At 24.2% G+C, this 21926-nt stretch overlaps 2 protein-coding genes across 2 annotated transcripts; one reads left to right on the top strand and one right to left on the bottom strand.

Moving 5' to 3' along the window:
- Nucleotides 1–15682: 15682 nt before the first annotated feature.
- G6M90_00g069470 (uncharacterized protein) lies at nt 15683–16568 on the top strand (the record flags this gene model as incomplete). The annotated part of the gene is made up of 2 exons (XM_066130913.1): nt 15683–15724; nt 16368–16568. 2 exons carry the CDS (start codon nt 15683–15685, stop codon nt 16566–16568), a joined length of 243 nt encoding a protein of 80 aa, XP_065987080.1.
- Nucleotides 16569–18323: 1755 nt separating this feature from the next.
- On the bottom strand, nt 18324–20583 carry G6M90_00g069460 (uncharacterized protein; the record flags this gene model as incomplete). The annotated part of the gene is made up of 4 exons (XM_066130912.1): nt 18324–18838; nt 19349–19811; nt 19868–19996; nt 20065–20583. The coding sequence occupies 4 exons, from the start codon at nt 20581–20583 to the stop codon at nt 18324–18326; spliced, it is 1626 nt and encodes a 541-aa protein (XP_065987256.1).
- Between the last annotated feature and the right edge of the window lie 1343 nt (nt 20584–21926).

Genomic DNA, 21926 nt, shown 5'->3' with positions numbered 1-21926 from the left:
TTATTTATTTATAAATAATATATAATACTTAACTTATAATTTATTTTAAGTTATATTATAAGTACTTATTAAAACTTAAAAGTAAATATACTTCTTTTATTTAATATAATTTCTTTTAATAATTTATAATTACTTATTATTATTTATAAAAATATATATATAAGTTTTTTTATATTATTTACTTTTTTATATAATAAAAAGTATTTATATTTTATAAGTTTATTTATAACTATAAATATATTATTATATTTTATATTAATTATTAGTTCTTTTAATATTAATAGCTTTATAATATAATTAAAAGCTATTAATTCTTATAATTATATTAGTACTAGTAATAATTATAATTCTTTATATAGCTTATATTATAAAGCCTTACTTTTTTTATATTATATATATTTATTAATAACCTTTTTAATTATTTTCTTAATTCCTAAGAAATTATATTATTATTATATTTTATTTAATATTTTATAAATTCCTTAATATTTATAAACTAAATATTTATATATTTCTTTAATATATTCTTCTTATAATTCTAGTAATATTTAGATTTTCTTTTTATATATTAATACTCCTTTTAGGTAGTATATATATTTTATTAATATATCCTTAATATATTATATATTATTTATTACTTATTAGTATATTTTATTATATATTAGGTTTTTTTTTTATACTTTTAATATAATATTTAATTATTTTTACTAAAAATTATTATTTTTATTAATTTTAAGGAGTTATCTTATTATTATAAGTACTTTTATATTATAATTACTTTTTTAACTTAAAGTATTTACTTATTTATTCTTAGATTCTTTTTAATAAATAATTTTATAATTAAATTCTAAAAGATATTTAGCCTATTAAATTTATTATTTATTTAATTATTATATTATTATAAAATAAGAGATATTTTTATAATTAATATATACTTTAAGTTTATATTTACTTCTTATAAGATAATATTTAAATTTCTTAAAGGTATTAATAATTACTAAGAATTTTTTATTATAAATAAGATAATTAAGTTTTATTTTATAAAGTTTTTTTAAGTAAAATATAATAAGATATAATTTTTTATTATTATTTTTTTATTTAATTTATACTCTTAAAGTAAAGTTTAATAAATTAATTTTTAATTTTATTTCCTTTTTTAAGTTAAAAGTTCTTAAAATAAGTTTAAATATAATAAGTTCTTTAATTTTATTAAAAGTATATTATACCTTATTATTTTAATTTTATTACTTATTTTTCTTAGTAAGTTTATTTAAGAGTATTACGATTTTATTATAACTTTTAATAAATTTCTTATAATAATTTATAAAGCCTTTAAAGCTTTATATATCCTTAATATTTTTTAATATTAATTAGTTTTTTATTACTTTAATTTTTATTTTTTTTATTTATATCTTATTTAATTATATTATATATTTTAAAAAGTCTACTTCCTAGGTATAAAATTTACGTTTTACTAGTTTTATTAATAACTTTATATTTTATAATACTTATAATACCTTATATATATATCCTTTATAGTTTTTTAGGGTTTTTAAGAAGATAAGTATATTATTTAAATATATTATTATAAAATTATTTAAATATTTTTATAATATATTATTAATTATTCTTTAAAATATTACTAGTATATTAATAAGCTTAAATAATATTACTAAGTATTTAAATAATTTAAACTTTATTTTAAAGGCTATCTTTTATTTATAACTTTTTTTTATTTAAATTAAATTATATACTCCCTTTAGGTCTAAAGTAATAAACTAATTTATTTTATATAATTAGTTTTATAATTTAAAGATAAGTAGTAATAGTATTTAATTTTTTATAGTAATCACGTTTAATTACTAATAATCTACTATTAATTATAATTTCTTATTTTTTTTTAAAATAAATATAACTAGGTATTTAGCTTCTAATATAAATACTTTAATATAGCTTTTTATTAATATCTTATTAATATACTCTTATAATATTTTAAGTTCTTTTATATTTAAGTTATAAATTTTATAAAATATTATTAACTTTTTATTTATTAGTTTAATTTAATAATTTTATTAATTATATTCTAGTAATCTAGTTTCTAATTTTTTTATAAATAACTTTTTATATTTTTAATATTTTTTAGGAATACTTTTAAGTTTTTCTTCTTTTATTATTAAGCTTTTATTATTTTTATTATTTTTATTATTTTTTTCTTTTTTAAGTTTCTTATTTATATTTATAAGGTTTTTTCTTAAGGTAATAATAACCTTTTAGATCTTAGCTTTTATTTTCTTATTATTTATTATTATTTATATTCTGGTTTATAGTACTATTAAGGTTATTATAATAAATCTAATTATTCTTTTTTTTATACTTATTATCTTTATAGTATTTATTTATTATTATTAGTTCTTAAATAACTTACTTAAAGGTTTCTTTTCTTTAGAACTTTATTTATAAGCTAAGTTATAATAAAATTTTTTTTTTTTTTAAATTTTATTGATTTTATTAGCCTAAAGTCTTATTTTACTTTAATTAGCTTATTTTTTAGTTAATTAATAGGTTACTCTTTTATAATTATAAGTACCTTAATACTAAGTTATATTTTAATATATTTATAATATTAAGTTAAATTACTTTTAAATAATCTTAAATTTATACTTTAAGATAATTAATTTTTTAATTAATAATTTTATTATTATAAGTAAAAAGTTTTCCTTTAATATTAATTAACTTATATAATACTTTTTTATGTTTTTATAGTAGTTAATAATAATTAATAACTCTAGGTAAGATATAATTACCTATTATACTGCTATTTATAAGTATATAAATATAATATTTTATAACTTTAGTATTTAATACTATTTTATTACTTTATTTATCTTAGATTATATTAAGGGTTATTAGCGTTTTTCTTTTTATACTAGCTTATAGCCCTTTTATAAATAATATGCCTTATTTTTTAAGTTTTTTAGAATAAATTCCTTTATAATTTATTATTTTATTTCTTAGTATTATTTTATAGGTTTAGTTTTATTTTATAAGTACTTAAAGTAAAACCTATTATTAAATATTTAATATAAGTAATTATAAATTTAATTTTTTATTTTTTTATACTTTTTATATTTTAGGTTATTATAGTTTATTATATATTTCTTATTATATTTAGGGTTAAACTTTTATTTATTATATTACTTATTTAGATTTTATTTATTATAATATATTAATTTTATAGTTTTTTTAGGATCTTTTTATTTAAGTATATTTAATACTTATTATATTTATTTATATATTATTAATATTTTATATTATTACTTATATTATTTTTTAGCTTTATTTATTATATATTTTAAATAATTTAATAATAAGTATATTATATAATTTTTTATTTTATATTAAGGTAACTTAAGTAGTAATTCTCTTTTATATATTAGGATTTTTTTTTTATATATATACTAATATTATTACTTATTTTTTATATATATATATAACTAATATATATCTGATTTATATATATTTATAAGATTTATATAAGCTTAATATTTAATAAGTATATTTAAATTAGGTTTTAAGATTATTATTTAATTATTATTAATTATTTTTACTTTTTATTTTAAGAGTTCTTATTTAAAGTATAATACTTTAATTAAATATCTTTTTATTTTAATTAAAAATATATTTAATTATACCTTAATTTAAAAGTATACTTAATATATTATAAATATATATAATACTTATATTAAATATATATATTTTATATATTTTAATAAGAGTTTAAGATTATTTTTTTTTTCTTCTTTTAAAAATTATAATATTTAGTTTTTTATTATTATAATAGTATTTATTATTAGAATAAAAATTATAAAATATTTTCTTATTAGTATAAGAAAATATTATTATATAGCTTATTTTTATATAGTTATTAGCCTTATAGGCGTTTTTTCTTTATTTTATTTATTTTTAGATACTTTTAGAGTATTTAGGATTATATTATTATTATTAATACTTATTTCCTTTACTTTATCTTTTAGTTTATTAAAAATAATAAGAATTTATATATTTTACTTCTTTTTATATTATTATTTCCTTTAAATTTTCTTTACTTTTACTTATTATTATACTTAATTAAGAATTTCTTAATATAAGTTTTTATTTAAATATTTTAATAATTTTAGTTTATAAAGTTTTTTTTATTTTATTATTATAAAAGTTCTTTTTTTTATTAATTATTTATTTAAGTCTTTTTATATTAGTTATTTAACTACTTATAGCTTATTTCTTATAAAGTTTATAAGTTTTTTTCTTAGTTTTCTTAGCTTTTTTAAAAACTATCCTTTTTTTTATTTACTACTTATATAAATATAATAGTTATTATTATAATAAAAGGTCTAGTTAAGGTTCTTATATTTTACTTTTAACTTAATAACTTTAATTTTTTATTAGTTAGTAGAATTAAGTTATTTTTTACCTCTTTTTAGTACTAACTTTTATTTTTTCTTAGGTTTTTTATATTTATTAATAAAATATCCTGGTTTTTTATAATTATAGTATTTCTTTTTTTTTTTATTATTTTTCTTAGTAATATTAAGCTTTATTTATCTAGGGTTAAAAGTATAATTATAAGTAATAGGTTCTTCTTATCTCCTCTTTTAGTTTACTTATTATCCTCTTTTTTTTATAAGGTTTTAAGTTCTTTTTTCTTATTACTTTTATATATATTATTAATATTATTTATTATTAATTTAAATTATTATTATTATATAGTCTAAAAAGTTATTTAATATGTCTTTTTTATATAATTTATTCTTAATTTCTTCTTTTAATCCTTTAAAAAAAGCTAATATAAATAGCTTATTTTCTTAGTCTAGTATTAAGGTAACTTATCTAAAATATACTATATAATTTAATATAAATCCTTTTTATTTAAGTTAATTTATATAAATAATTATAATTCTTACTTTATTAGTTAATTTAAATATTTTTTAATTACTTTTTTAAATTTCTTATAATTAATAAATATCTTTTTTATTTTATTTTCTTAATTATCTCTTTTATTAATAAAATAATCTTATATAATTAGTTTAAATTATATAAGTATAATGCTTATTATATATCCTTTAATATATAATACTTTTACTTATATATTAGTTAATTTATTTAAGTAGAATTAATAATATGCTTTAAGCTAGGTTAAGAATTCTTAGAGTATTCTTAGGTTATTATTATAAGGTTCTAATACTTTAGGCTTAATAATTTCTTTTAAGTTTTTTTATCTTAATATAAGTATTTAATATTTAAGGCTAAGTTACTTAACTTATTAGTATAATTATATAAGTTTATTTATAATATTTTAGGGTCTAAGGCTTTAAGGCTTTTAAGGTATTAATAATATAATTACCTTAGATAAAATAGGTATTATAGGTATTATCTTAATAATTATTAGATATTACTTAAAGTAATATAATAATAGTTTAAATAAAAGCTTTTAATATATAATAGCTAAGGTTTTTAAGGGATAAATTAATTATAGTTTATATTAATAAAATAATTAAGATAATTAATCTAAGTAGTTAGGTATTATATTAATAATAGGTTATAAATTATAACTAAGTAATTAAAGTTAAAGAGTAGTAAGTAAAGCTTAGGTTAATATAATAATTATATTAAAAGCTAAGGAGTTAAAGTTTATTTATAAAGTAAATTTAAGGGTTCTTATATATTATAATAGATTACTTCTCTTATTATAATATTTCCCTTTAGATTATAATTCCTTTTACGATTTAAATATAATAATTACTCTGATTATTAATTTATTATTTGCCCTACCTATGCCGCCTTGTGGCTTATATAGCCGGCCCAACTTACAGCCTGCTTCCTGTATACGACTGGGTCGTAACATATAGGCAAGGCGGATAATAAATTAATAGTTAGAGTAACTATTATATCTAAATTATAGAAGGAACTATAATTTATGTAAGTAAAATTATAGTTATAATAGTAATTTAAAGGGAAATATTATAATAAGAAAAGTAATTTATTATAATATATAAAAACCCTTAATTTTATTTTATAAATAAACTTTAGCTTTTTAGCTTTTAATAATAATTATTATATTAATTTAAGCTTTACTTATAACTTTTTAATTTTAATTATTTAATTATAATTTATAACCTATTATTAATATAATACCTAATTACTTAGATTAATTATTTTAGTAGCTTTATTAATATAAATTATAACTAGTTTATCCCTTAAAAACCTTAGCTATTACACGTTAAAAGCTCTTATTTAAACTACTACTATATTACTCTAAGTAATATCTAATAATTATCTTAAAATAGCACCTTAAATACTAATCTTATTTAGATTACTTAATAATAAATAATAAATAATATAAAAAATTAATTAATTATATTAATAAATTTAGTAAATATATTAGGCTTAATAAGTTATACCTTAAAGGGATTTAAAAGAAATTATTAAGCTTAAATTACTAGAACTTTATAATAAAGCCCTAGGTATACTTTAAGGATTTTTTACTTAACTTAGAGTGTATTATTAATTTTTTCTTAATAAAATATTAAAATATTATATAAAAATACTTTATATTAGAGAATATATAACTAGGATTATACTTATATAGTTTAAGCTTATTATAAGAGATTACCTTAATAATAAAAAAGATAATTATAATAATAAAACTAATATTATTTTTTTTAATTATAAGGAATTTAAAAAAGCTATTAAGAAGGTATTTAGAATAATTAATAAAGCTAAGGCCATTAAATATAATATTAATAAGCTTAGATAAAAAGGATTAGTATTAAATTATATTACTTACTTTAGACTATTAGTATCACAACTTAACTAAAAAGATAAACCTTTTATATTAGCCTTTTATAAAGGACTTAAAGAAGAAGTTAAAAATAAACTTTATAAAGAAAATAAACCTAATAACTTATTAAATTATATTATTAAGGTAATATAAATTAATAATAAGTAGTATTAGTAATGCTTATAAAAAAAGTAATATAAAGGTACTTAAAATCCTAATAAAGGATAAAGCTATTAAGCTAATTAATATTAAAAGTATAATAAATTTATTACTTATAAATATATATTAAACCTAAGATAAATAAAGCTTAATATTATTAAATAAAATAAAAATAAGAAAAAAAAAATACTTTAATTATAAGAAGCTTAAATACTTTATTAAGAAATATAAAAAATTAAAAAAAAAATAAAAGTTAATACTAAAAAAAAGTAAAAAATAATTTAATATTATTAATTAATAAAAAATTAAGATCTTTAAATTAAAAGTAAAATATAAAAACTTAAACTAGACCTTTTATTATAATAATAACTATTATATTTATTTTAATAGTAAGTAAAACCATGGATAGTTCCTAAAAAAGCTAAAAAGGGAAAAGAAAACTTTTATTATAATAAAAAAATAACTAATTAAGGTTATAAATAATATAAAGCTATAATAATAAAAACTAAAAACTATTATAAAAATATAAAGGTAAATAAATTAAGTACTAGAGATTAAAATACTATTATTTAGTATATAAAAACTAAAGAAAGGTTAGATTATATAACTACTTAGGATAATATAAGAAAAATAAATACTAGAAGCTAAGAAAATAAAATAACTAAATTATAATAAAATACTAATATATAAAAAACTAGTAAGGCTTAGGTAATATAAAGCTAAATAATAATAAGTTAAAACCATAAAAATCTATATAAAAAATAAGAATAGCTAAATAATATAAGAAGAATTAAAAGAATAAAGATTTTAAAAAGCTTTAAAATAGGTTTAATTATAACTTAGTACTATATAAACTCTTATAATAATAGGATAATAAGCTTATAATAATAAACTACCTGATCTTAAAGATATAGAACAAGAAGAAGAATAGTAAGACTTTTTTAACTAGATTAAGTAATTGTTATAACCTAGCATGTAGGCTGTAAGTTAGGCCGGCTGCATAAAGCCGCCGGGTAGTATAGGTATAACAGGCTATAAAATATTAGTTAGTATAATAAGATTAATAAGAAGAACACTTAATTATTATAAGTAAGTATATATAATACTTATTAGTATTTAAAAGTAAGTATTAAGAATATTTACCTTTATAATAACTAATAATTATAATATATAAAAACCCTTAAATTTACTTTATAAATAACTTTTAACTTTTTAGCTTTTAATACTAATTATTATATTAAATAAGCTTTACTTATAACTTTTTAACTTTAATTACTTAGTTATAATTTATAACTTATTATTAATATAATACTTAATTACTTAAATTAATTATCTTAATTATTTTATTAATATAAATTATAATTAGTTTATCTTTTAAAAACCTTAGCTATTATATATTAAAAGCTTTTATTTAAATAATTATTATATTACTTTAAGTAATATTTAATAATTATTAAAATAATACTTATAATACTTATTTTATTTAAAATAATTATATTATTAATACTTTAAAAACCTTAAAGTTTTAAACCCTAAAATATTATAAATAAACTTATATAATTATATTAATAAGTTAAGTAATTTAACCTTAAATATTAAATACTTATATTAAAATAAAAAAACTTAAAAGAAATTATTAAGCTTAAAGTATTAAAACCTTATAATAATAACCTAAAAATACTCTAAGAATTCTTAATTTAACTTAAAATATATTATTAATTCTACTTAAATAAATTAATTAATATATAAGTAAAAGTATTATATATTAAAAAATATATAATAAGTATTATATTTATATAATTTAAACTAATTATATAAAATTATTTTATTAATATAAAAAATAATTAAAAAAATAAAATAAAAAAAATATTTATTAATTATAAGAAATTTAAAAAAATAATTAAAAAAATATTTAAATTAATTAATAAAATAAAAATTATAATTATTTATATAAATTAACTTAAATAAAAAAAATTTATATTAGATTATATAATATATTTTAAATAAATTATCTTAATATTAAACTAAGAAAATAAGCTATTTATATTAGTTTTCTTTAAAAAATTAAAAAAAAAAATCAAGAATAAATTATATAAAAAAAATATATTAAATAATTTCTTAAATTATATAATAATAATAATTTAAATTAATAATAAATAATATTAATAATATATATAAAAATAATAAGAAAAAGAAACTTAAAACCTTATAAGAAAAAAAGGATAATAAGTAAACTAAAAAAGGAGATAAAAAAAACTTATTACTTATAATTATACTTTTAACCTTAAATAAATAAAGCTTAATATTATTAAAAAAAATAATAAAAAAAAAATATTATAATTATAAAAAACTAAGATATTTTACTAATAAATATAAGAAACCTAGGAAAAAATAAAAGCTAGTACTAAAAGAAGGTAAGAAATAGCTTAATATTATTAACTAATAAAAAAATAAAGTTATTAAACTAAAAGTAAAATATAAAAATCTTAATTAAACTTTTTATTATAATAATAATTATTATATTTATATAAGTAATAAATAAGAAAAAGAATAGTTTTTAAAAAAGCTAAAAAAACTAAGGAAAAAAATTATAAACTTTATAAAAAATAAGTTATAAGTAGCTAAATAATTAATATAAAAAAAATAAAATAAATAATTAATAAAAAAAAAAACTCTTATAATAATAAAATAAAAAAAACTTTATAAACTAAAATTATTAAAATATTTAAATAAAAACTTATATTAAAAATTTTTTAATTAAGTATAATAATAAATAAAAGTAAAAAAAATTTAAAAGAAATAATAATATAAAAAAAAGTAAAATATATAAATTTTTATTACCTTTAATAAACTAAAAAATAAAGTAAGAAATATAAGTATTAATAATAATAATATAATTCTAAATATTTTAAAAGTATTTAAAAATAAATAAAATAAGGAAAAAATACTAATAAAGCTAATAATTATATAAAAATAAGTTATATAATAATATTTTCTTATATTAATAAGAAAATATTTTATAATTCTTATTATTATAATAAATATTATTATAATACTAAGAAACCTAATATTATAATACTTAAAAAAAGAAAAAAAAAATAATTTTAAACTTTTATTAAGATATAAAAATTATATATAATTAATATAAGTATTATATATATTTATAATATATTAAGTATATTTTATAATTAAAGTATAATTAAATATATTTTTAATTAAAATAAGAGAATATTTAATTAAAATATTATACTTTAAATAAAAACTCTTAAAATAAAAAATAAAAATAATTAATAATAATTAAATAATAATTTTAAAACTTAATTTAAATATACTTATTAAATATTAAGCTTATATAAACCTTATAAATATATATAAATTAAATATATATTAGTTATATATATATATATAAAATAAGTAATAATATTAATATATATATAAGGGAAAAATCCTAATATATAAAAAAAAGTTATTACTTAAATTACTTTAATATAAAATAAAAAATTATATAATATATTTATTATTAAATTATTTAAAATATATAATAAATAAAGCTAAGAAATAATATAAGTAATAATATAAAATATTAATAATATATAAATAAATATAATAAGTATTAAATATACTTAAATAAAAAAACTTTAAAAAAACTATAAAATTAATATATTATAATAAATAAAATTTAAATAAATAATATAATAAATAAAAGTTTAACTTTAAATATAATAAAAAATATATAATAAATTATAATAACTTAAAATATAAAAAGTATAAAAAAATAAAAAATTAAATTTATAATTATTTATATTAAATATTTAATAATAGGTTTTACTTTAAGTACTTATAAAATAAAACTAAACTTATAAAATAATATTAAAAAATAAAATAATAAATTATAAAAGAATTTATTTTCAAAAACTTAAAAAATAAAATATATTATTTATAAAAAAGCTATAAGCTAATATAAAAAAAAAATACTAATAACTTTTAATATAATTTAAGATAAATAAAGTAATAAAATAATATTAAATATTAAAGTTATAAAATATTATATTTATATACTTATAAATAATAATATAATAAGTAATTATATTTTATTTAGAGTTATAAATTATTATTAATTATTATAAAAATATAAAAAAGTATTATATAAATTAATTAATATTAAAAAAAAACTTTTTATTTATAATAATAAAATTATTAATTAAAAAATTAATTATCTTAAAGTATAAATTTAAGATTATTTAAAAGTAATTTAACTTAATATTATAAATATATTAAAATATAACCTAGTATTAAAGTACTTATAATTATAAAAAAGTAACTTATTAATTAACTAAAAAATAAGTTAATTAAAGTAAAATAAAACTTTAAGCTAATAAAATTAATAAATTTTAAAAAAAAAAAAATTTTTTTATTATAACTTAACTTATAAATAAAGTTTTAAAAAAAAGAAACTTTTAAGTAAATTATTTAAAAACTAATAATAATAAATAAATAATATAAAAATAATAAGTATAAAAAAAATAATTAGATTTATTATAATAACTTTAATAATATTATAAACTAGAATATAAATAATAATAAATAATAAGAAAATAAAAGCTAAAATTTAAAAAATTATTATTACCTTAAAAAAAAACCTTATAAATATAAATAAAAAACTTAATAAAAAGAAGAAAAATAAAAATAATAAAAATAATAAAAGCTTAATAATAAAAAAAAAAAAACTTAAAAATATCCTTAAAAAATATTAAAAATATAAAGAATTATTTATAAAAAAATTAAAAACTAAATTACTTAAATATAATTAATAAAATTATAAAATTAAACTAATAAATAAAAAGTTAATAATATTTTATAAAATTTATAATTTAAATATAAAAAAACTTAAAATATTATAAGAATATATTAATAAAATATTAATAAAAGGTTATATTAAAATATTAATATTAAAAGCTAAATACCTAGTTATATTTATTTTAAAAAAAAATAAAAAATTATAATTAATAATAAATTATTAGTAATTAAATATAATTATTATAAAAAATAAAATACTATTACTATTAATATTAGAATTATAAGACTAATTATATAATATAAATTAATTTATTATAATAAACTTAAAAGAAATATATAATTTAATTTAAATAAAAAAAGATTATAAATAAATAATAGCCTTTAAAATAAAATTTAAATTATTTAAATATTTAATAATATTAATAAGGCTTATTAATATATTAATAATATTTTAAAAAATAATTAATAATATATTATAAAAATATTTAAATAACTTTATAATAATATATTTTAATAATATATTAATTTTCTTTAAAACCTTAAAAAACTATAAAAAATATATATATATAATATTAAAAATATTATAAAATATTAAATTATTACTTAAATTAATAAAATATAAGTTTTATATATAAAAAGTAGATTTTTTAGAATATATAATATAATTAAATAAGATATAAATAAAAAAAATAAAAATTAAAATAATAAGAAATTAATTAATATTAAAAAATATTAAGAATATATAAAGCTTTAAAAGCTTTATAAATTATTATAAAAAATTTATTAAAAGTTATAATAAAATTATAATACTTTTAAATAAACTTATTAAAAAAAATAAATAATAAAATTAAAATAATAAGGTATAATATACTTTTAATAAAATTAAAAAACTTATTATATTTAAACTTATTTTAAAAACTTTTAACTTAAAAAAAAAATAAAATTAAAAATTAATTTATTAAACTTTATTTTAAAAATATAAGTAAAATAATAAAATAATAATAAAAAATTATATTTTATTATATTTTACTTAAAAAAACTTTATAAAATAAAATTTAATTATTTTATTTATAATAAGAAATTTTTAATAATTATTAATACTTTTAAGAAATTTAGATATTATTTTATAAAAAGTAAATATAAAATTAAGGTATATATTAATTATAAAAATATCTTTTATTTTATAATAATATAATAATTAAATAAATAATAAATTTAATAAGCTAAATATTTTTTAGAATTTAATTATAAAATTATTTATTAAAAAAAATCTAAGAATAAATAAGTAAATACTTTAAGTTAAAAAAATAATTATAATATAAAAATACTTATAATAATAAAATAACTTCTTAAAATTAATAAAAATAATAATTTTTAATAAAAATAACTTAATATTATACTAAAAATATAAAAAAAAAATCTAGTATATAAGAAAATATATTAATAAGTAATAAATAATATATAATATATTAAAGATATACTAATAAAATATATATATTATTTAAGAGAAGTATTAATATATAAAAAAAAAATTTAAATATTATTAAAATTATAAAAAAAATATATTAAAAAAATATATAAATATTTAGTTTATAAATATTAAAGAATTTATAAAATATTAAATAAAATATAATAATAATATAATTTCTTAGAAATTAAGAAAATAATTAAAAAGGTTATTAATAAATATATATAATATAAAAAAAGTAAAGCTTTATAATATAAGCTATATAAAAAATTATAACTATTATTAGTTCTAATATAATTATAAAAATTAATAGCTTTTAATTATATTATAAAGCTATTAATATTAAAAGAACTAATAATTAATATAAAATATAATAATATATTTATAATTATAAATAAACTTATAAAATATAAATACTTTTTATTATATAAAAAAGTAAGTAATATAAAAGAACTTATATATATATTTTTATAAATAATAATAAGTAATTATAAGCTATTAAAAGAAATTATATTAAATAAAAAAAGTATATTTACTTTTAAGTTTTAATAAGTACTTATAATATAATTTAAAATAAATTATAAATTAAGTATTATATATTATTTATAAATAAATAAATAAATAAATAAATTAAATTAAATACTTAAATAATATTTATAATATTATATTAATTATTAATAAGATAATTAAGTTAAATAATTACTTATAATATAATTAGCTTATAATAACTTAATATTAGAATTAATAAAATAAATACTAGCTTATATTAATTATAAATTTAATTTTAAAGTATTTAAAATATAATATAAAAAATTATAAGTAAAATAAGTAATATTATAAGTAAATAAATTAAAGAAATTATATAAAAAAATATAATATAAATTAGAATTTATATAAAAAAGAATAATATAATATTATAATTAAAAAAGATTAAAAAAATTAATTTTTAAGGAAAAAAATATAATTTACTTACTTTAATAAAATATTAAAATAATATAATTAAGTAATAAATTAAATTATAAAAAATTAGAATTATTTATTATTAAAAAATAAATATTAATAAATAATTATAAACTTTTATTATTAAAAATTATAAAAAATTATTTTATAATATATATTTTACTTCTTAAAAAATATTAAATAATATATTAATAAAAAAAAATATTAAAATTATAAATAAAATAAAATATAAAGTATTAAAAACGACGGCTTGTCCGCCTCGGGAAATGGTGGTCTTGGCCCACCACAGGCGGTGGTTCCCTTATCGGGGAATTCTCAGCCCCTCCTTCGCTCGCCGCTTTTGCGTCGCCTATAAAGCGGCCGTCTCGCCAACTCCGCCCACAAGTACCGTCGAGTCCCTTCAAGTTGTTCTTTTAACCTTTCTCTTCTTCTTTAGTGCCGGCTTACTCATCAACCTTTACGTTGCCCACACACCACGATCAACATGACAAACGAGGAGGAACATTAACCACCGCATAACGCAGCCGAAGCGCTGGATCCTCTGATACTTTCATGATGTCCGTACCTCCTTTCACAAGTACGGGATGCCCGGGGCGCAGCTGAGGAATTCTGCCGACCGCTAGTGACTGGGATCTTCATTTGAATTGGATTGGAAATGGTCGGTTCGATGTTCACTAGCTGACCAACCTCGCAGACCTCTTCCAAAATTACCCGAAAGGGAAAAACTATCTGAAGACTCTCGTCAGTGCAGAAGTCTCGACACAATTGGGAACACGTCATGCCCCTTCAGAATTACTCAAGAAGGCAAGAACTTTTGCAAATAACCATCACAAGCCCTCCAATCATGGGAAGAAAGGATGACGCATTTCAGCCGGCAGCTCGTATCTGCACTCATCACCTCGCTGGGACTTCTGCCAGGAGTTCAGGGAGGGTAATCATTACGACACCAATCTAAGAAAAGCATCGACATCAAAAGATTGGCTGCAGAGTCGGACAGGAAATTGGGTCGATGGCGGTCTCGATTGTTCTGCTACGGATGGGAGGCGGCTTCATTTCGGGGACTGACCGAAGGTGAAGATCAACAGAAGGCAGCTACGACATGATGTAAATGTCGACGCCTCAGCGTTTCATCTTCGTCCGCCCAGTCACAAGAACGGTTGGGTTGCTACGAACCTGGTCGACCAACAGGCCTCCGGAGATGCATGTAGCACGTTGTCCATCACTTTATGGACTTGATGACTAGTTTGCTCCATTTACTCGACCAAGCAGTAGAAGGCCGAACGCCCTCACCCTCGCCCTGCCCCTATGCAAGGATAGTTTTCCACGGATTTGAAGAGGACGTGTCTAAGCTATTAGGTTTAGGACACATAATTCGCACCGAATGGCTTCGCAGCTCGCTCCCAAGTCTGTTTGTAACAGCATTACAGACTAAACAATGGCATCCGCTAATAATATTCACTATGCCTGAGGTACACTGTGAGGTCAAACTCATCACCATCATGGTGAGTGAATGCGACACACAGACAGAACATACTTTGTCATGGATCGTCAGCTGGCCGGTTACGCGGCACCAGTTTGCCTCGTTTTCCCTGTTGTTTGCATTTGGCAAGACAAACAAGGCTCACTAGTTTCCCACTAGCTGCGGCAGAAGGTGCGGTGACGAAGCTGCCACCCCTAAACAGCTGAGTCGGACCGTTTTGTCACATTGGCGTCTTCTCCGACCAAGGGATTGGCTGACGATGTTGATCAACCAGCCGCAGTATGCATCGCGACATGATTCCCGCGTTCATCTTAGCAGTGTAAGAGTTGCGATTGGCTCCACGGGACTTTGTAGCCCGGAAGCGCTCATATCACCTGCCTTGATTTGTTGTCACGGCGCGTCATGAAGGGGGTCGAACAGCCAAAATAAATTACAGGAAGGAGCCGACTGCATAGGGAATGACTGGTATAATTCAGGTCGGAGTGGTCCGCTTTCTCTTCTAGCAAGAGCACGGCACGAAGATGTGACCCTGTTTGGAGCCCGACATCCCAGTCGTCTATATCAGAAGCACCTCCTCCCTCTCCAATATTCTGACCCTGAATCTCGTTCGACTATAAATTTCACTGACATTTTTCCTCCACTGCATCATGCACAAACCGCTTAAGTTCAAGTCCTACGATCCAGGCCTTCAACGGTTACCAAAATCGAAGAAGGTCTCTATACCTAAGACATATTCGAAGGGGTTTGTGCCTCAGGAAAATCTCGAGCAAAACGAGGCAGTAACTGAGATGTCAGAGGATCATGGTATGACGGGTGATGATGCTGTCGGAGTAACTATTCGAATTGAAGACATTAACATGTTATAGAAGTAAATGATACGATGTTTATAAATCCTACACTTGTCGATTTATCCAGCGACTCTTGTGCAGCTCTGCAACTCGGGGATATCTGCTCTGCTTATAACGAGGCCAATCAAGTGGTTTGCGAGCGTCCCCATACTTCAAGCAGTCTTGCATTACAGTCAGCGCAGACTGCGTGTTGGCAATCGGCCGAAGTGCAATCATGTTTCGGAGTCGAAGAGTGCATCACCGTGGACTCACCAAGGCCATCAACAAACAACAGCAATCACGCTACATGTCCGCTATTTCTGCCATCTCCAGGCGAATCTCGTGCTGGAGCCAGGACTGAGACCCATTCGCCGGTGAATCTTCGCGAAAAGGATGTGGGCTGTCATCGTTGGCTGCAGGCGGATCAACAGCCCAATAACCCGAATGTTAAACAACAGCTAGCCTATGACGATGACGGCGTTGAAACAACTGATGAGCGGCAGACGAAGCGGCCAAAGTTGTCTTCCGCTGATGAAGGCAGTGATTCTTCCCATGGAGATAACAGCAATTGGAACGACAATGGCTCTGGAGAACGTGCCGTTATGTGCTATTCAAAGAGAGGCTTAGATGCTGCCACAACTCATAATGTGACTTTTCTCAGCGCTCCTGCAAACATTCACTCGAGCGCTTGTGCTTTTGTGCCAACGTGCGCCTCGGGACAGTGCAGCTCTCGCCGCCGCGAGGAAGCCACAGCGCGTCTACCTCGTAAAGCAGAGGCAAGTTGTTCGCCATTAGCTGCACCACAGCAGACGAACTATTTACCCGGAATGCAGTATATGAGGCACGCTAGCCAATGCAAATCATGCTCGACTTTACGCGCAGCCCTCATAGAGGCATTATCGTTGTTACAGCACTTTGTGGGCAAGGATGTGCCGAGTACGGGATGTGAGCCCGAGTATGATGACGTTTCCAACTCAGGTTACGGTCTTGAAACCCGATCTAGGGCTAGTACGATTAGTTGCGGAGATGCCTTAAATATAAATACCCCTGGCAGCAAAGATGGCGAAAGGTCGACTATCCAAGTTAAAGTCACGAATCTATCTGGTCAACACCGTCTATTATCCCAGCTGGAAGAACGCCGTCTACAAGCATGGAGGAGGGAAAATAAGTCAGAGACTTGGATTGCTTCCAAGCTTAATAATTCAAAAACGGGAAGCGGGCAGGTTAAGCGACATGTACGGCAAAGCAGTCGGGGGAAACGCAATGACAGGAAAGGACGGCACTGTGGCACATGTGGCGAGGCCGGCCACAACGCACGTACTTGCCAGGAGACTGTGGAAACATCTAGCGAAGACAGTGAGCCCCAAAGCGATGGACGTAGAGACTGAAAATAATACGCAATCGTTGGGAAGAGCTTATACCCGCAAACTAGGAGCGACTTGCCCGTGTCTACAACGCACATGACAGAGTGAGAGTACTCCGATTGCCAGTGGTCAGACGTTGCGGGAAGCAGTGGCCATGGCTGCTGGTTGTTGCAGCTTCCTCCTCTCTCCGATAGTTGCTATGGTGCTGTTCCCCTAACATTATGTTCTAATGCTACGATGAGAGGGTGCGTACGAAGACACGGTTCCGCAAGAAGACTGATCTCCATAATAACTCCCTTTTCCATTTGTACATACACACACCCCCAGAGATGAACGTGACGAAAGATCGACCATCCAAATCAAAGCCGCGAATCTATCTAGTCAGCACCGTCAGTTATACAGCTAAACGTCGTCCACGTAGATCCGGTTCTCAAAAGGGTAAGTTCACGACACAACTTAATGCATTTGCCACGGCAGACTCCAGCTCTCTCGCAAAGTCGTTCTTCTTTTGTTTCTGTACTGCCCTACGCTTTCTCTTCCGATTCAGGTTCGGCTCAATTGAGACCAACGGCCGGCGACAGTGGAACTCCGCGCGCTCAAAATCCACAACCATAAACCCACGACTAGTCGTATTGTATAGGATATTACGGGGCTGTGCGTCACGGTGAAGAACGCGCAACTTGTGCACTGCTCTGTAGGCCATGGCAACAGCGGTGGCAATACCTGCTTTCATAGCCGGGTCAACACAGTCAAGAATTGGTTGTCCAGCCCAACTGAGGAACATGAAATGCACCCAAATGCCGCTGTCATAATAATATGGTATGGCCAGAACAATAATGCCCAAGCATATAGGGACGTACTCTCCCTGGATGGGTTGGAGGTGGTCATATATATCCTTTTCGTGCTGCAGGCAGACAAGATCTGCGCCCTCAACACCTTTGGCAACTAGTGTGTAGCCGTGAGATGTCAGCCGCACTTTAAAGAGTGACCCACGCGAGCCAGATCTATGGAGCGGCGCGCAATCTGCATCATATCCACGGTCTACAGCAAGTTGGTGTCGGACGAGCCGCCGGAACTGAAGTCGACTAATGTGCCTTTGCCCATGATAACTTGCGCTGGGACAGCTCTTGTCTAAGGGTCTGCCATGTGCTAATCCTAGGAGACAACGCTGAGTACAGAGTGGCCGGTCTTGAATATCCGACTTCTTTACTACGCCCCGCTGTTGCTGCCGGCCACTGCGCCGTCCTTGATTCCCACTCTTCGAGCTTGAGCTTTTGCTCATCGAGGGTAACAATTTCCCACTTGTGCGAGATGGATTTGGAGTAGGCGACGGGGGATCTTCGTCATCCTCCTTCGGCTGTTCAACGCTGGTGCCTGGTTGCTGGCAGCGGGAGCGAGTCCGAATTGGGGATCTCTTAAAGCCCTTCCAATGTTGTGGTCTATAAGGAGACGCACGTGGCTCTTTGCGTTTGCGCTCCGATGGTGGGATATCCCTCAGAATATCATCGTACTCGACAGTCCATATACCGAGTGTCTCGGCCGCGTCATGCCACATCTGAGGTGGTGGCCTGGCGTGGAGAGCCTGGAGAATGAAAGCGAAAACCTGTGCAACGGCTGTACAACGGAGACTCGTCTCGTCGTCGTCCATTACATCTTGATTTGGCACGCATACCGAGAAGTAGACGGTGGAAGGATCGTTCGGGATATGAAGCAAGACTAATGCCTGACCCGTGCATATATAACCAAACTGAATGCCCTTGCCGATCATGTACGAGAAGAGCTGAGTGACCACAGCGGCGGCAAGGCGTCGGGCAGTCAAGACAAAGCCCTGACTGTCCTTGTTAATCACATCACGTTCCGGCTGAACTTCCGCCTCAAGACCAGTGATGATTTCGTCGAGACTTAATTTGTGCGGTGCCTTGTACTCAATAGCAAGGGCTGGGACATTTCGGCACTCTGAAGTCCTGTATATACAAAATGATCCGCCCGATTGCCCATTCCCCTCGCTTTGCGACGGGACTTGGGAGCTGGCGCCTGCTTCGGGGCAGATCCTTGCGCTGTATCACCCGTGTCATCTCGGTCCAATGACATGTGTTCCATGGGCTCAAATATAAGATCGTCAGTCGTGCCGAGATTCGTTTGGCTTTCAAACGTCATTGTTCCCTGGATACCGAGAGAACTCGCAGCAATGGATCTGTTTTTGCTCGATCGACCAACTTCTGAACCGCGTTTTCTACCACATCGCGCTCGAAATCCCGGAGCCCAACTTCACTGCTAAAAGGTTTGAGCAATGACCTGACGTATTCCATCTGATGATTAGACGGATATGCTGGTTCACAAAACAGCTCGCTAATCGACAGGTCGTTCCAGATCTCCTCTTGTCTCATTGCAAAATCGTCCCAGGGGATAATTCGTCGAGGGAAAATTCGGCCAGTGGGGTGGGTGGTTTCTCCTTGCGTAGTCAAAGATCGATTTGTTACCACCTCAATAGCAAGATGAAGCGAATGACATGTCTCGAGATATTGCTGAAGGTTCTGTGGCTGGGAAGCTGCGGTGAGTGCTTCGGCTACTTGGCGTCGGTGTTGGTCCTGCAAAGCGCGGTTCTCAGCCTCTTCGCGCCGTCGTTGCTCCTCTAGGGCGCGGTTCTCAGCCTCTCGGAGCTTTCGCCGCAAGGCTTCGATGTCATCCATCGTACCTGTCGCGTATACTGACGATCCGATTACTGGCAACGAATGAACTCGGTCTGGCCATATGACGACACAAAGGCTGGATTGTTTATCTACTCGGATGTGGCCGCACTTTTGTCCGTGCATCCATGCTTAGTTAGCGGGGCTTGGGGCACTCACACAATGGCCAACTGTCTGCGGATGGACAGATAACATTATTACTCGGACTCCGTTAAGTTACCAATTTCTCCGTATCTCCATGTATCTACTAGAACGAGAAAATTCAGCAATTTCAACGCCATTTGATATAAGCCAAAATTTCTCAGCCGCTCAAGCAGCGACTCTAGTCAAGAAATTCTGAATTCAACTGTTGATTACTTGATAGTATTTGAATGTCATTAATGCATTGTGACAGTCCGATTCATAGTTAGGGTTTACAGCAGCTAATGGTGCCTAGTCTGCCTCGTGATTCAGAGCCCACGTTTGCAACATCTGCTAGAGCGAACCCACAAACTTTTTGCAGCCGGGAAGCAGCGAGAATGAGATACAGCATTCATGCAAGCGAGGCAGCGATATGTGAGGATAACAGATGGAAGCCTTGCACCGCAGAGTTCATATATCGACCGTAGCCGATCTAGCGCCCAGATATAATCCCTCTCGTCTTCGCCGCTCAGGAAGGCAAAGGCAACGCAGAATGATCTTTGACAGGCATCTCCAACGATGTCGAGAAGAGGCATCTTGTACTTGTTCGTCTTGTAAATGCAGTCCAATCTGAGCAAATCCGGATAGCACTTGAGGATGCAAGTGACTGTGGATGGGCAAATAACACGCCTGTGACCCGTCCATACTCAACGAGCTGCATTCGATTCCAAAATCCCTCGCTGTCAAGCTCATTAGCGAGAGCGTGTATGTTACTTTGGCCCTTGGCGAGGTCTCGTTTGCCTTGCGCCATGCAGTTGTAGATATCTTGCTGGGTCGCAAGAGTCTCCTAGTGGTTGCGTAGGTAAGATTTGATCTCTTTTGGCGCCACGGCTTCGTTGCCAAGGTTGTGAACGGTTGACATATCGGCAGGAGATGGCTTGCGATGGACCGGATGCGCAGACCTCTGTGTACTTGGCTCATGGTTGTGGATAGCATATTCGCTACCAGGACGATGCGTAAGCTTCCAAGAGGCTTTATCAAGACCCTCCTTCACAAGAACGGAGAATTGGCATCCTGTGCGCTTTGTAGTAGTGCGCCGCTGTCTTACAGTTAGGGCATCTGGGGTGCGACCTGCACCACGGTCACAGTTAAAGACAACTTGTTGCCTGCCATTGGGTGTTTTCCTTGGCCATCCGGTCACGAATGCATAGCCTCTGGTGCTGCCC

This window comes from Metarhizium brunneum, chromosome 4, assembly GCF_013426205.1.
Source record: "Metarhizium brunneum chromosome 4, complete sequence".
Taxonomy (NCBI): Eukaryota; Fungi; Ascomycota; class Sordariomycetes; order Hypocreales; family Clavicipitaceae; genus Metarhizium; species Metarhizium brunneum.
Note: the sequence above shows the minus strand (reverse complement) of the source record. Positions and strands in the feature narration are given on the sequence as shown.